This window comes from Lepidochelys kempii, chromosome 3 (assembly GCF_965140285.1).
Source record: "Lepidochelys kempii isolate rLepKem1 chromosome 3, rLepKem1.hap1, whole genome shotgun sequence".
Taxonomy (NCBI): Eukaryota; Metazoa; Chordata; order Testudines; family Cheloniidae; genus Lepidochelys; species Lepidochelys kempii.
Genome location: NC_136382.1, coordinates 136,886,012 through 136,901,039, shown reverse-complemented (window position 1 = coordinate 136,901,039; position 15,028 = coordinate 136,886,012). Strand labels below are relative to the sequence as shown.

At 38.3% G+C, this 15,028-nt stretch overlaps 1 protein-coding gene across 1 annotated transcript in view; it reads right to left on the bottom strand.

Moving 5' to 3' along the window:
* The window catches only part of RYR2 (ryanodine receptor 2), a 719,385-nt gene that overhangs the window by 384,174 nt on the left and 320,183 nt on the right, over window positions 1-15,028 (bottom strand). The window contains exons 12-16 of the mRNA XM_073338199.2: window positions 14,237-14,401; window positions 12,128-12,249; window positions 7,381-7,564; window positions 6,212-6,347; window positions 1,323-1,418 (exon numbers count right to left, since the gene is read on the bottom strand). Of these exons, the coding sequence (XP_073194300.1) occupies window positions 1,323-1,418; window positions 6,212-6,347; window positions 7,381-7,564; window positions 12,128-12,249; window positions 14,237-14,401 (703 nt within the window). The remainder of the gene's footprint in view (window positions 1-1,322; window positions 1,419-6,211; window positions 6,348-7,380; window positions 7,565-12,127; window positions 12,250-14,236; window positions 14,402-15,028) is intronic.

The window sequence follows — 15,028 nt, the reverse complement described above, 5'->3', positions numbered from 1 at the left end:
CCAATAGTTAGAGCCTTCTGACAACCACACGTATTATTTGAGAAACCAATCTACCAATGAACTTAGAAGGTATTGTACACTAAAAGTCCTACCTTAAAGCCAACACAAAGATTTGCTGGCAGGATATGCTGTTTGGGGACTATTCATGTGAGCAATCCTGCTTCTGTATTTTGCATATCAGTGATAGTACCTCTTCAGAAGGAAGCTACTTTCCATAAGGTTCCACTGAATTTATTTTAGATATGAAGAGAATGCCTCCTGCATTACTTTCCACAGTGAAATAAATTCACTAGTGTATTTGAGTTGTTTGAAGAGAGACTTTAGGCACATAAACCTGGGGAGTACTTCCTATCTGAGCCAGTCCAGCAACAAAAGTTTGTATCATACAAAGCATGAAAGACTCTAGAACACTGTAAGCTTATAAAAAAATCTCATAACTAGGCAAGGTTGAGCCTGAACAGTGATTAGCTGGGAAACCTTCAAGGGAAATTCAGGGACTACAAAAATCATGTTAATGATTCACAAGGTGGCACCTTTCCTCATATCATTATAAAACCAATGCATACATATCATGCTGAGGGCAATTGTTGACAGGAAGATAATCTTCTGCATGAACTGTAGAAAAAAAAGTCTTAATCACCCATTAAAAATCCAATAGCACCTTTCAACAGGAATAGGCTTCTGACTTTGGCAATCATATTCTCACTTATCAAATACAGTTACCTAATTGTGCCTATATTACAGATGCACACACCCCGTGGTTCTTGAGAACAACATACACTATATAAATTTAAGATATCTACCATTATAGTTTGATAGACTTATTAGAACAAAAATAGACTTTGACGTGAAGGGAATTATAGACTCTATTGGTGAAAGAGACAACCCAGAAAAAATAAAATTGTGAACTTCACAGTTTGGGCTGAGGTCCTGTTTGCCTCAATTGGAAAATGGTGGTGATAATATAAAAAGGTAACCAAGGATGAGACCAAATTCAAATGTTATTCACAATAGAAATGAAAGAAAAAGGAAAAAAACCAACAACCCTAATTCATTGCTTTCCATAGATCTCTAGATTGACCTAGTTTTTATCACTATACCGTAGTAAACATTAAAAGAGTATCAAAAGTATACCTAGAACTACAATGATAACCAATGAAAGTTGTGGGTCAAATCTTGCTTTCCCCACTCCAATCTATTATCCCATCCGCACAAAAAATTCAGAACAGTATGACTGAATGAGTGCTTGATCATTTCTTTATAAATTTTTGAAGAAGAAACTGGGAGGGATGAAAAAGGAAATACAATACTGAAAAACATACCAGAGGAGGCTTCCAATCTTTCCAATCTGCTGATCAACCAGTCAAGAGATCCAGAAAACTGAGCACAGTTTTTACGATTCCCCCTAATAAGTGCCGCTATTAAAAGAAGAAAAACAGAAAAAAAAAGTTAATAAATGTGTCCAATTCTCATTAACAGAAACCCCATAATTCCTGTGATGAACCGTGATCCAACCAACCAGATGCAAAACAACTTGGCAAATGATTCTATTGAATAATAAAATTTGTAGGATTTTGTCATCATCAAATTGCCCATCACTGTAAAAAAAATTTATCTAAAGCCAACAGTCATCTTCCTAGATCCCTTCTTGAATATCAAAGTAGTCCATTTTGAAGGAACAAAAAGTAAGTCCATTGGTATTTCTGAACAAATCCTACATAGCATTACTGTTGGAGGAGCAGGAGGGTATTGGAAAGGAGGAGGGGGAACACACAAACCTAAGGGGACAGTAGGATTTACCTTGTACTGGCAAAATAAGTATGTTCAAGAAAGAAAAAGAAAAAAGATGACAATGAATTTTATGTTCAGGAAATGTTTGTCAAACTTTCTGCCCTTATGGGATTTGTACTTCACAGTACTATAAAGGTACGATATTAAAAAAATTTGATCGGGAACAAAGGAACTTCTACATAAATTCTAAATGGAAGAATTATGCTACCATCACTTATCTCTAAATTAAGGAGACCAGAAGAGGTCTCTGATGGTAACAAGGCTTCACTCTTCAAAACATCATGTCTTAAGATAGTTTAAAAGAAGCATTTACAGTGTTATCACAAGTAGTGTTAAAGTCATCCAAAAAAAAAAAAAAACCCTGGGCAAAGTTCATCCTTGGACAGAAATGGAATTACAGATGGTGAGAAGTAAATGTGGAGAGGAGTACACAGTGACAATTTCAGGACTTGAAGAACCTCACCTTCTTCCCAGGGGGGAAAAAAACCTACCAGGGACTAACAATTCCATCTAGAGTGTGGAACAGTGCAAACTGCTGTTCTTATGCAAGCTTCACATGCAGCTCTACCAAAGCATCAATCTTAACCAGAAACTTCCCCTGCCATTCTCGTCAAGAGAGATTGCTGATCACATTGGGAGACTGTGTATATTTCAAGGGCTAAGGAGACCAGGTCTGTACCTGGCTTTGCCACTGATTCACTGTGTGACTTTGGGCAGTCTCCGAATCACCCTATACCTCAGTTTCCCCATCAGTTAAAAGGGCTAATAATACTTGCATAACTTCCTAAAACACTTTGTGAGCTACAGATGAAAAGCACTCTATGAGGGCTAAGTAATATCGTTTGGTTATTAGTTATGTTATATTGCGCTATGGTTTTGAGATATTGATTCAATGCCATTAGGAAATGCATTTACACCCTTAGAATTGTGGCCTCAGTATGATTTGAAGCTGGGTCTGCTGCAGACATGAAAGGCCAGGGTATGAATGCTAATCCTTTACATCACTAAACCAGTGAGTTGACAGAGTGGTTTTAGGGAAGCAGGGGAAGAGAGGCTGAAAACCTAATGGTCTGTGGCAAATCATCTTTCTCTGTTCCTGTAGAACCACACTCTGAGTGGGAAATGGTGATCAGAGAACAGTACCACTAAAGCTTCATTTAGAGGCATTCAGCTGTAGCTGTAGATAATTTTAGTACTGTTCAGGTAACCAGCACAACTAATCACAAAGCACAGAGAATTCCTAATGGCCTATTATGGCAGAAGTGATATAGAAGAGGTGCATTCCTAAAATCACACATTTGAGATATAAAATTCATCAAAATTACAAACGCTCACATTCTACATAGAAGCTAACTCATTTAAATATTCTTTTTTCTTAAAAGGGTCATTCTTTGTAACAATGAATTATAAGACCATGTTTTGAGCTAGTATATTTAATAGGCTATCAAGCATTTTGATTACACATTTCATTTTTCAGAGAGTTTCTGAGCCATAGCATTTTTAATGTTACTGTAGTGTTTAGATGCTGCTTGTAATTATTAGAACTGGGAGCACTGGCTGTTGGGAGTCTGAAAGGACAGGAAGCAGGAAGGAGGAGGGGAAGTTGAGGAGGCGGAGTGAGAGCTACCGAGGGTGCAGCAGCAGCTTGGTAAGAGATTTCCACTTTAAAAATAAAGTCCTGTTGACGTTTGTTAGTACCTTGCCTGGTTGCTATAACATTTTGGCGACGAGGAAGGGATCTTCTGCCTCTGAACCCACCTGCACCCTTTCTACAAAGCCCGGGTGAGCCTCCAATTGCTTTTAATGCCTGGATCCATATGTTTGAGACTTATCTGCTTGCAATCAGTGCTACAGAGATTTCTGAAGTAAGAAAGTGTGCTCTGCTAATCCACTGCCTTGGAGCAGAAGGGCAGCGTATATTTTACACTTTTCCCCTTGCAGATGATAAATATGAGACTGCACTCATAGCATTAAAGAACTTTTTTGTGTCAAAAGTGAATGTAGTAGCTAATCGCTACAGATTTCACCAGCGTGTTGCTTCCCTGAGGAGTCTGATTGTAACTTGTGACTTTGGGAATATGGCAGATGAGATGATTAGAGACCACCTCATTGAGAAAACAACCATGCTTCCTGTAAGGGAACACTTACTTCTAGAACCACAACTTACACTAGAAAAAGCAATAACCATTGCTACTCAGATTGAGTCAGCTACAGCTGAAGCCAAAATTTTGAGCATGGATACAGGAGGCACTGTCCATGCTGTGACTCCTTTGCAGAAAAGTTCACTATCGCTGCAGACAAACAATTACAAGAGGAAAACTAATGAAAAACCACCGAATGGCCACTGGGATTAAGTATTCCAAAGAGCTACTTGATGAGCACACACTACAAGTAATACAAAGAAAAACATAAATGCAAATATATCTAGTAGCCACTCCATTCATTTATTAGTGATAGATCTGGTTTCTCCGATATTGCCACCATATACCCTATTTTGACACCTGATGCTCTCTCATTCCCTCATCACCATCTACCACTCACCCACATTCTCAGTGACCTAATGTTGATTTTCTGTCCAACCTGATAGACTTTTGTTCCCCCACCCTTTTCTCCTCATTCAACTTTTAGCCCTGGATCAACTCCCCCACTTACCAGAATGGCCACTCACTTCACCTTGTCTTCATTAAAGAGCGCTCCTTCTCTGATCACTCAATAGTAGAGTTCCTTTTCTCTGAACACTATCCACTTCCTCCTTCTGTATTTCATATTTTCCCTCTGTCCACTGCCCTCACCTGGCTCTTCTGTGACCATCAGTCCATTGGTATCTGTGACTGCTCTGCCTCTCCCAGCCTCCACTTCTCCACTATTGATTCAGTACTCTCCCCACCTCCCAAGATGCATTTGCCGCTCTCTATTTTACACCACAAAATGCTTTCCATTTATTCCCAACATCCAATTCCTTTTAGACTTGATGCCAAATGCCTCTGAATAAAGTCAAGATGCTATGCAGGCTTCCATCCACTACAACTTTGTACTCTCTCTTGTTAATTCAAACAGCAGCACTGACTCTCATCCCCACAAGCTTGGCTGCCTATTCACAGCCTTCAGCTCCCTCCCCTTAAAAGCCTTTCAGACACCTCTTCCCTCTCCACACAATATCCCACCAGCTTTCTGCAAAAAGATTGATCAGAACTACTGTGATCCACCTCCTCTTTTTGCTCCTTTTCCCCCTCATCCTCTGAAGTTTCCCACCTAATCTCCACCTCCAAAACCTCCCATATGCCTCAGTAGTGACTGGGACTGGTGAGGTGAGGAAAATGGGACTGTAATGAGGAGTCGGGTGGGGAAGAGACAGGACTGGGGCAAGTTGGAAGGGATGATTTGGGGAGTTGTGGGGGAAAATGGGCAGAAAGGTCTGTGCCCACTAGAGAACACTCCCCTCTGGAGCCTGAATGAGACCCAAGATTCCCGAGTCTCACCATTCCTTTGTGGTCAGCAAATATCTGAAACCCACTGGCAAAGTGTGTGCAACATCCCCCTCCAGTGCTAGTCTACATATAATGCAACATGATTTCATGTAGCAAAATCTCTGCTTTTATCTGATCCACACTGTGAGGGAAAGAATGGAACATTCCTGTGGCAGATTTTGTCTGTTTTATTTGAAGAAAATGGCATCTATTTGAAAGCTGCTCACAAGGTAAGAAATGTTCAATTAGTTTTGGCAGAGTATGGGTGAGGCAGGAAAATATAGCAAAATAAATGCAGTTTATTATGTTGATTTTTAAGTTTATTCCATTGGTTTAGAAGTGAAGGATTTATTTTTATATAGTCATTTTGCCCACAACTGAAGAGCAGCCACCTCTGGGATGAAAATCAGTCAACAGGAGCAGCATATAGTAACAGAACAGAAAGTGAAGAATACTGTATCCAATTGAAATTATTGGGAGAAATGTTCAGGAAACAGAAGGCTACCACATAAATGAAAATTTGGCCAGGACACCAAAACCCTTACAAAGAAGGTAATGGGAACTTTAATGACCACAGGTAGTCAAGATCTTAGTTTTACATCATCCAGAAAACAGCACTCCCCACTCAGAGACTGTGCCTTTATGCGTGTTTATACAGAACCTGACAATGTTGACTGAGACCTCTAGGCAACACTACAATATAAATATTTTTTTCCAACAATGTGCAAGATACAAATGCAAAAATCATGGATTTGTCAAGATATCCATTTACTTTAATCAAGGCATACTCACTTCATTTTATTCATAACTACTCTTCCACACTCACTGAAATGGAAGGTCTTCTCCAATATAGTCCCTAGATAATTTCAGTGGTCTTTGGTTTCAGATTTCCATTTCACCTGAATAGATTAGTTTGCTGTCAAAAAATCCCAGACAACCATAATATGTCTTACCTAGTAATTCATACAAAGAATTTAGAATAGATTTCCAAGTCTCTCCTGCTTCCTTCCCAGCTACGTCAGCAAAATGGGCTGCACTGCTGTACACGTGCAAGCGATCAATGCATTCAAGGACAAGGTTGATCATACCCTAGAAATAAAAAGTTCAGGTTTTCAGAGAAGAAAATCTCTCTTCAGTACAAAGATGTCAATGTAGATTAAAAGACGACAAGAAAAAAAGATACATGACAAAAAAGAAAAATAAATGTAAAACACAAAGTAGATATGTAGCAGATGCAGCCAGCTATCTCTGGGGGAAGTTATTAAGGAAAATGCTGAATAATATTTTACAGTGCTTTGTTACTAGCATATTTGCTCTATGAGTCTTCCAAAGTGAAATTAAATACCTGAGTTCCAAGATCAATTACTAGTGGCACCACTGAAGTAAATGGGATAACTCTCATGCTTAAACTAAGGCACGTGCTTAAGTACCTTGCTGCATCAGGGCATAATCCAGTACAAAGAGAGGGAGCTAATGAGTCTTTTATGACAGTAATTACTAATTACATTTGAGGGGAGAACATAAGATCATAATTCAGGGATCCTGAATGGCACCTTAGTAATTCTGATGTTCAGAAAATTGTATTTTTTTTAAAAAGGGAAAGGAAATAAAACCTTTAATTTCCCCTCCAAAAAATCCAAATAAGTACAGATCACAGGCAGGAGCAGACCCGAAAAAAACTAATGGATATCCCACATAAGCAAAACTAGTATCAGATGTGCAGCCATCTCAAAATTAAAATAAATTTTAAAAAATTACTGAAATGATTTATCAGATTGGATTCTGACAATTGATGTACTGCAACAGAAATTTACTAAAACTAGGCTCAGCATTACAGGTTGCCAGTTACATGAATCATCCATGAAACTCACAAAAAGAAATTAGATTTTCAAAATGATGCTATTAGTGCAGATAGTTTAATATCAAAATGTCCTCCCAAAAGCTATTTTCATAATTGAAAGTGTCCCCTCTACCATACTGAGCTCTATGGTTACTCCTAAACCTGGGTTTCCCACAAGACACCCAGCTACCTATAACGTTATTGTTAGGTCAAATCAGGTAAAAACCCTACAGGCGTACACAAAGTGGGAAGTACAGTAACAATGTAAAGAAAAAATGTTACCTCTTCCTGGAAGAGATTTTGTCGATTCTTCAGTGCTCTTAGCCTGTTCTGTTTGTCTTCATGTTCTAAATGTTCATCTGGCAGGTGGAAGTAGCCGATCAAGTCCTGAAGGCTCAGACTGACTGACTCAATGGGAAAGTCAACTGTGGAAGACTTCACTTTCTTGCTGAGAGCATCAAGGCCCCTAAAGTGAGTTTCAAACACTTCTCTAAGTTTTGAAAATGAATTGATTTGTCATTGTCTTTTTTTCTCTTCACTGCTTTAAAATCAGACCTGAGTTCTCTGCTCTAAGACTGTCCTCTCAATGCTTCCTCCTCGCCAACAATAAGTCAAATGCATTGCGAAAAGAGAATTGGTAAAGGAGACTTATATCAGTTCCATTCAGCTTCATATTTGGAGTGATGAAGGAAATACCATGGACAAAACAAAGGAAACACAACTTTTACACCTGCTCAGAGTGTTTCTGTGTTATCAGGTCTGTCAAGGTTCCTCCCCCACTCTGAACTCCAGGGTACAGATGTGGGGACCTGCATGAAAAACCTCCTAAGCTTATCTTTACCAGCTTAGGTCAAAACTTCCCCAAGGTACAAAATATTCCACCCGTCGTCCTTGGATTGGCCGCTACCACCACCAAACTAATACTGGTTACTAGGGAAGAGCTGTTTGGACGCGTCTTTCCCCCCCAAATACTTCCCAAAACCTTGCACCCCACTTCCTGGACAAGGTTTGGTAAAAAGCCTCACCAATTTGCCTAGGTGACTACAGACCCAGACCCTTGGATCTTAAGAACAATGAACAATCCTCCCAACACTTGCACCCCCCCTTTCCTGGGAAATGTTGGATAAAAAGCCTCACCAATTTGCATAGGTGACCACAGACCCAAACCCTTGGATCTGAGAACAATGAAAAAGCATTCAGTTTCTTACAAGAAGACTTTTAATAAAAATAGAAGTAAATAGAAATAAAGAAATCCCCCCTGTAAAATCAGGATGGTAGATATCTTACAGGGTAATTAGATTAAAAAACAGAGAGAACCCCTCTAGGCAAAACCTTAAGTTACAAAAAAGATACACAGACAGAAATAGTTATTCTATTCAGCACAGTTCTTTTCTCAGCCATTTAAAGAAGTCATAATCTAACACGTACCTAGCTAGATTACTTACTAAAAGTTCTAAGACTCCATTCCTGGTCTATCCCCGGCAGAAAACCAGCATATAGACAGACACACAGACCCTTTGTTTCTCTCTCTCCTCCCAGCTTTTGAAAGTATCTTGTCTCCTCATTGGTCATTTTGGTCAGGTGCCAGCGAGGTTACCTTTAGCTTCTTAACCCTTTACAGGTGAGAGGAGATTTCCCCTGGCCAGGAGGGATTTCAAAGGGGTTTACCCTTCCCTTTATATTTATGACAATCATAGAATCATAGAATCATAGAATATCAGGGTTGGAAGGGACCCCAGAAGGTCATCTAGTCCAACCCCCTGCTCAAAGCAGGACCAATTCCCAGTTAAATCATCCCAGCCAGGGCTTTGTCAAGCCTGACCTTAAAAACCTCTAAGGAAGGAGATTCAACCACCTCCCTAGGTAACGCATTCCAGTGTTTCACCACCCTCTTAGTGAAAAAGTTTTTCCTAATATCCAATCTAAACCTCCCCCACTGCAACTTGAAGGTCACTTACACACTAAATGAAGAGCTAGAACTAGAAAACATTCTGAAGGAATCACTGTAGGAGCAGGAGGAATAGTTACCAATGAAGAAAGAAGGATCTCAGTTACAGAAAATAACTCAAAAACATAACTAACACTTATTATGGCCCTGCCCCTCCTTCCTTTGAAGTGAGCTTTGCAACTGACTTCAGCAGGAGCAGGATTGGGCCCTATGCAATAATCTTTCTATTAAGGTCACCAACTGTTGAGGTCCCAGGCCTCGAGTCAGCAAGATTCTTCAGAATGTACCCAACTTTCAGCATGTGAGCAGTGCCACTGAAGTCAACGGGATTGCTCATAGGGTCAAAGATGGGGGACATCTTTAAGCAACTTGTTGGGGTCTACGATATGATTTATTTTACAATGTGAAACTCTCAGGCAGAAATAACTATCATAGTTCTTTATCCTTTTTGCAACCTCTTATTCAAAGTCAATACACGACAGTATTTTCAGACAAAACAGTAATTTATGGTTTTACTTACCTGGGTGAGCTAGAAAGAACCAAGCTACAAAAATAAAATCTCAATAAATAGCACACAATCAATTTACTCACAGTACAATAAAGTATGTCAACATACACAAAAATGGTGAATTCTCATAATTATTTCCAAAAGAAATCTAAGAAACATGCTCCTTCAAAGAAATTCGTAAATAATGCTTTGAAATACGATCTAATTCAATTTGTGCTTCTTAGAATAACATCATGCTAAAACTGGGTTGTTAGAATAGAAATATGGATGCCATTGTACTTCTACATAATTTCTCTTCTTCAGCGTTACCTACATTTTTTAAATTGTTACCATAACAATACTTTTTCTCTCACTTTTTCCTGTATAGCATTCTTAGGAGCTTCTAAGAGAGCCTTCACAAAAAAGAAACTATCAAGGGCTTTACTCTACATTCTTTATTTCGAATGTCACATAATAGGCAACTCTTCTAGCAGGCACTTCTGTCTGTCACATCATGAGTAAATGGAGATTTACGTTTTCAATAAATTAGCATATCTATATATTATGGGTGAACATGGATCCAGGCCAGACACACTTGAAACCAATATCTCAGCTCTCTTTTGGCTTTGGGAAGGGAGTAGCATGAGACTCACTCATTATTTTGCTACTTCCAGCTACAGTCAGAAACAATACAAGAATGTCCTTTTGTGAGCTATTGGGTTAACAAAGAGGTTCAGGAATTAGGCTCTTACCAGTGCCATTTAAGAGAGGGTTCAGAGTGGGAAAGTTTACTATGCTGAGTTGCCTACAATTCTCTCATTCTCAGCAGGCCAAAATATTAATTGATAAAACAATTTATATACACTCCAAGATATTAGAGAAACAAATAACAACATAAAAGACAAAAAAGCAAACAAAGGGAGCACAGTGGAAAGAGAAAACTCGGTAAAATAATGATCTAATGGTGTGATGGGAAGGAGGAAGATTCAGGTTTTTCAGAAGAAAACATTTACAGCAAAATATTGAGATTACGAAGAAATAAAAATAAAATCTTTTTAAAAGATATAAATGGTAGGTGGAGATGTCAGAAATCATGACAATTCTAATGGTTCTAGAATTCCAATTCTTGGATTATTTTAGGATGGAGGAGGGAGAGGGATATGTTCTCTGAAAAAATTTTCCCAAAAAGTTCTAAAATGTTTTTGCACAATCTCTCATACATTTCCAAAAAACTCAAAAGGTTTTATTTGTAAATCCATATTTGTCCAGGTTTGAAATTTCACAATACAGCAAAGAGTAAGAACTTAACCCCTGATCTAGCAACGCACTCAAGGTCACGATTAATTTTCACATGAGTAGGTCCTTTGACTTCTTCTGGAGCTACTGTGAAGGTAAATTTAAGCATTACTTAAGAGCATTACTGGAACTGGGCCTAAGTTTGCAAAGTAAAATGATACAGCAAGGCAAGCAAGACAAGGAGGAGGAGAAAAGCAATGGAATTAAATTAAAGATTTTTGAATTTGAAAAATGACATCTCCAATTAAGTAGTGTGATGGAAAGGGCTATATCCTGCTTAACCTTGCATAACTATATAAGGAGCCCATAGGTAACGAGGTAGCGAAGGCAGATATCTTGCAATGCAGATGAGGACATGGCTCTAGTGTGATCCTGGCATAGCCTGCTAAGGACACTAGCAGATGCGAATATACCATGAAGGAATGTACATTCATGCCCACAACCCAAGGTCTGAAGACGAAAGTGCTTTGCTTGTTCCAGCTTTATTTTTAACCAGCATAAGGCAGTCTGGACACCTGGCAAACTATCCATAGAGTGGCCTTGAGCTAGTGGTATAGTTGAATAAAACTTATATTTTGTGCCACCAAATATATATGATAATAAACTGATTTTTTTATTTTTCTTTCGTGTCTTCACAAAACGATTTTGAAGGCCATGGTTTAGCTAACAGCAAGCTTATGACTTCACTCTTTAGTGTTGACTAAAAATCACTTAGTTTGGTCATAAGGCAATAAGAATAATATAAAACATATCAGCCAAAATGCAGTCACACTCAGTATTTTATTACCCACAATCAGAACAAATAAACAAAATCATAAAAAGCTCTAAGCAGGAAGGATGATTGCAATAATTGGTGCCCATCTACAACAGTTATTGTACTGTACTGCTACTATTTTATGCAACAACACTATTCTTTCATTTTTCCTGGCAAAAGCATCAATTTTAACTGTAGTTAGAAAATAAAGCACCTCATGGCCTGCTTGATAGCCTCACAAATTCTGGCAGATGAAATTTTTCTTTTATGTTTAGTTTGAATCTTAATGTCAACGTTAATGTTTATAAATTTATATCAAGGTTGGAGAAGGGAAGATTAGAAATGGAGAAAATAAATGGACAGTAATTCTTCTGCAGATTCCCCTTTGCTTATTGTTGATAAAGAATTACAAGGCCTATTATTGCAAATATTGGTCTATTTTTTTTTTTGCAAAGCTAAATTGCTCACCGTGATGTCAATGATCATTTGGGGTGGGACATGGGAAAGGAAAAGGACAACAGAAAAGGTCCACAGTAAAACATACCTTATAAACCTGTTGAAAAGGAAGACTGTACTACGGATGACTCGTGCTGTATGGGATTCTTCATGCTGAGATCTGGACAAGGTCAAACCATCATCCATGTGGCCTTCATGGTGCATTATAGCCTGCAAGACAGAGACAAAGACCAGCTATTGCAAAGAAAAACAGAAGGAAGTTCCATGTTCCTTATTTGTAAAATATGTAGTGTGAGGGGAGGGGTGGAGTAAATACAAAAATACACACAGAGAAACCAAAGTTAATCAAAATCAGATTAGCCTGTAATTTAGTGCCTGGTATCCAGTTATACCCTGGTATTACTTAAAGCATGTCCAGTTCCATGACAATTTTAGTACTACCACTTCTGAAAGGCTTATCTACAAAGCCATCAGAAGTCAGTGTTTTCCACATTAAGGTCATATCAAAATATATATGGCTTTACCTCCATAGGAAAGTAAATATATGGGAATATATTAGGAATGGGAAACATAAGAACTATGCTGAACATTGGCTCTTTCCCCTTATCCACCTGCACATAAAACCTTCTAAAATTCAGCCACGTCCAGAAATGGCTGACCCTGGATGCCAACCCTTTTACTGGCCCTCTTTCTTAGTACACCCTGGATCACTAGAGAAAAGCCTAGATTTGATCATGACATCATGACTAGCTATTATGTTTTTAAAGATATTAAACCTAGTGTATTAAACGATGTCAGTTAACATATTCTTAAACACCACCTATGTTCTACCGTAAATGTTTGGGGATACTTTTCATGTAAAAAAATGTTGTACATACTAACAACATACATAAAGCAAACACTTTTCTTAACAGAGCTGTGTTTATGTTGATCATATGAGAAAACAACTTCAATGCACTGTTGTGCTTAACATTTTCCATGCACAAGAATAAAAAATCAAAGTTATGGTTTCCCATTACTTGGCTGTTGTAGGCCTAATCCAGTGCCCACTGATTTCAGTAGTAGTCTTTCTATTGAGTTCAATGCATTTTGGATCATGTCCAAGTTGCTGTGCAAATTATAACTTCAAATTTCCTGAGTGTGTGAGAGTGTAAAATCTTAATCATAATATTACATTGTTGTTGTTGCCACCTTACTTGTTAAATATTGAAAGATAAATTTAAACACAGAAAGGCAAACTGCTGGTGCATTTATCCGATGAACTCATTCAAATAAATTGATATTTCAGACAAACATTCACAGTGAACACAGGGTTTATTTTATCTCAGGCATTTTCTTCATTAAGAATTAATGTCATGCCATGTTAGAAATTTAAAAATAAAAAAAATGTGCAAATATAGCATCTGAAACATGGCTCAAGAGTGAAAAGCACCTTTTCCCCTCCTTTTCAATGCTCCGATAACCACAAATAGAATCATCATATTTCAGGGGAAAAAATACACCTCTGGACTGAAAATAAGAATCAAAAATTTCTGCACAAAAGGCAATATTTTCAGAACATTGCCCACACCTGAAAGCACAGATGTTCAGTTTAAGTGCTTTCTCAACACAACTATAGACCACTGGAGAACAGAATTCTACATGGTACTGTTAGCATTCTCAGACGGTTATATGGTTCTTTCCTGCAATGAGCCAAACAGCTTTCCTTTGAGCACTATCAAATTCAAGAACATTTGTAAGCTAACAGCTGTAGACTAACAAGAGTAGTTGGATTTAGTTTTTAACTTAAGGAATTGATGCAGGCTGCCATCTTGATTTTCAAGGCTTTAGGATACATCTCCATTGCAAGAAATGATGTGTCTTAACTCTGGTTAGCTAACCCTACGGAGCTTACTCAGGTTAAAACAGTGAAGGCACAGCGACTTGACTTTCAACACGGGTTAGCAGCTCGAGTTAAAAGTCCTTAGGGGAGCCAAACTGCTCTGTCTTCACTGCTATTTTAACCTAAGTTAAGACCACACTTTTATTTTATTTTTATATTTATATTTATTAGAAGACAACCCCTAATATTTGATAGAAAGGAAGGCTTAAAATATTGAAGATGTAGAAATTAACAGCAGCCTTTGATTTTCTTCAATTTTTCCCATGTCGCACACAGTTGTGAGTGAATGAAATGTATCCTTACTCACGGTCTTACCTTGCGTTGCACAGATCCCATTCTTACAGACTTTGCATCCACAGACTGGTACGTGAGCCACAGGCCTGTGTCTGCATGTTGTATGTAGCATACTGAGTCACCATACTTTATTTCAGATGCTCCCATTCCATCAACCTCTTTTCTCATCCCTATATCCAATTTTTCCTAAAGTGAAAAAAGGTGCAAGCCCAATTAATCAATAAACACAGCAACAAACATTGAATGCTGGATGTTATTTTCATTGGTTGAAGGAACTGTAAGAACACTGTAGACATTGTTGTATTCCCTCATTGCCAAAATGATTAATAAAGGGGGAAGCAATAAAAACCACTAGCTTGTCAGCCAAATACTTGAATGAAGAGAGAGAGAGAGAGATCTTCTCTGTACAAAATCCAGGTGAACATTATTGAAGAACATATTTTATATTCTATGATCTGATTTTCCAGTCAGTTTAATCCCAGTGAGCTAGCATAAAATGGTATAAACAAAATGGAGAATCAGACCTTATATTGGTTAATCAGATTTCAGTTTTACTAGCCTATGCTCTCTGCAGAGCATTCCTCAGAGGTACAAATTCTGCTCATCCTACTCAATCTTCAATTAGCAGGAGTTCTGCACAAGCAACACCAGTACGACAGATCTCAAAGTAGTTCAGGTAAAGAAAACAAGAAAGTCTGCTCCAGTATACAACTATGTGTCTGAAAACACGAGACATAACAGGCATACTGGGTCAGACCAACGGTCCATCCAGCCCAGCATCTGTCTTCTGAGAGTGGCCAATGCCCGACGCTT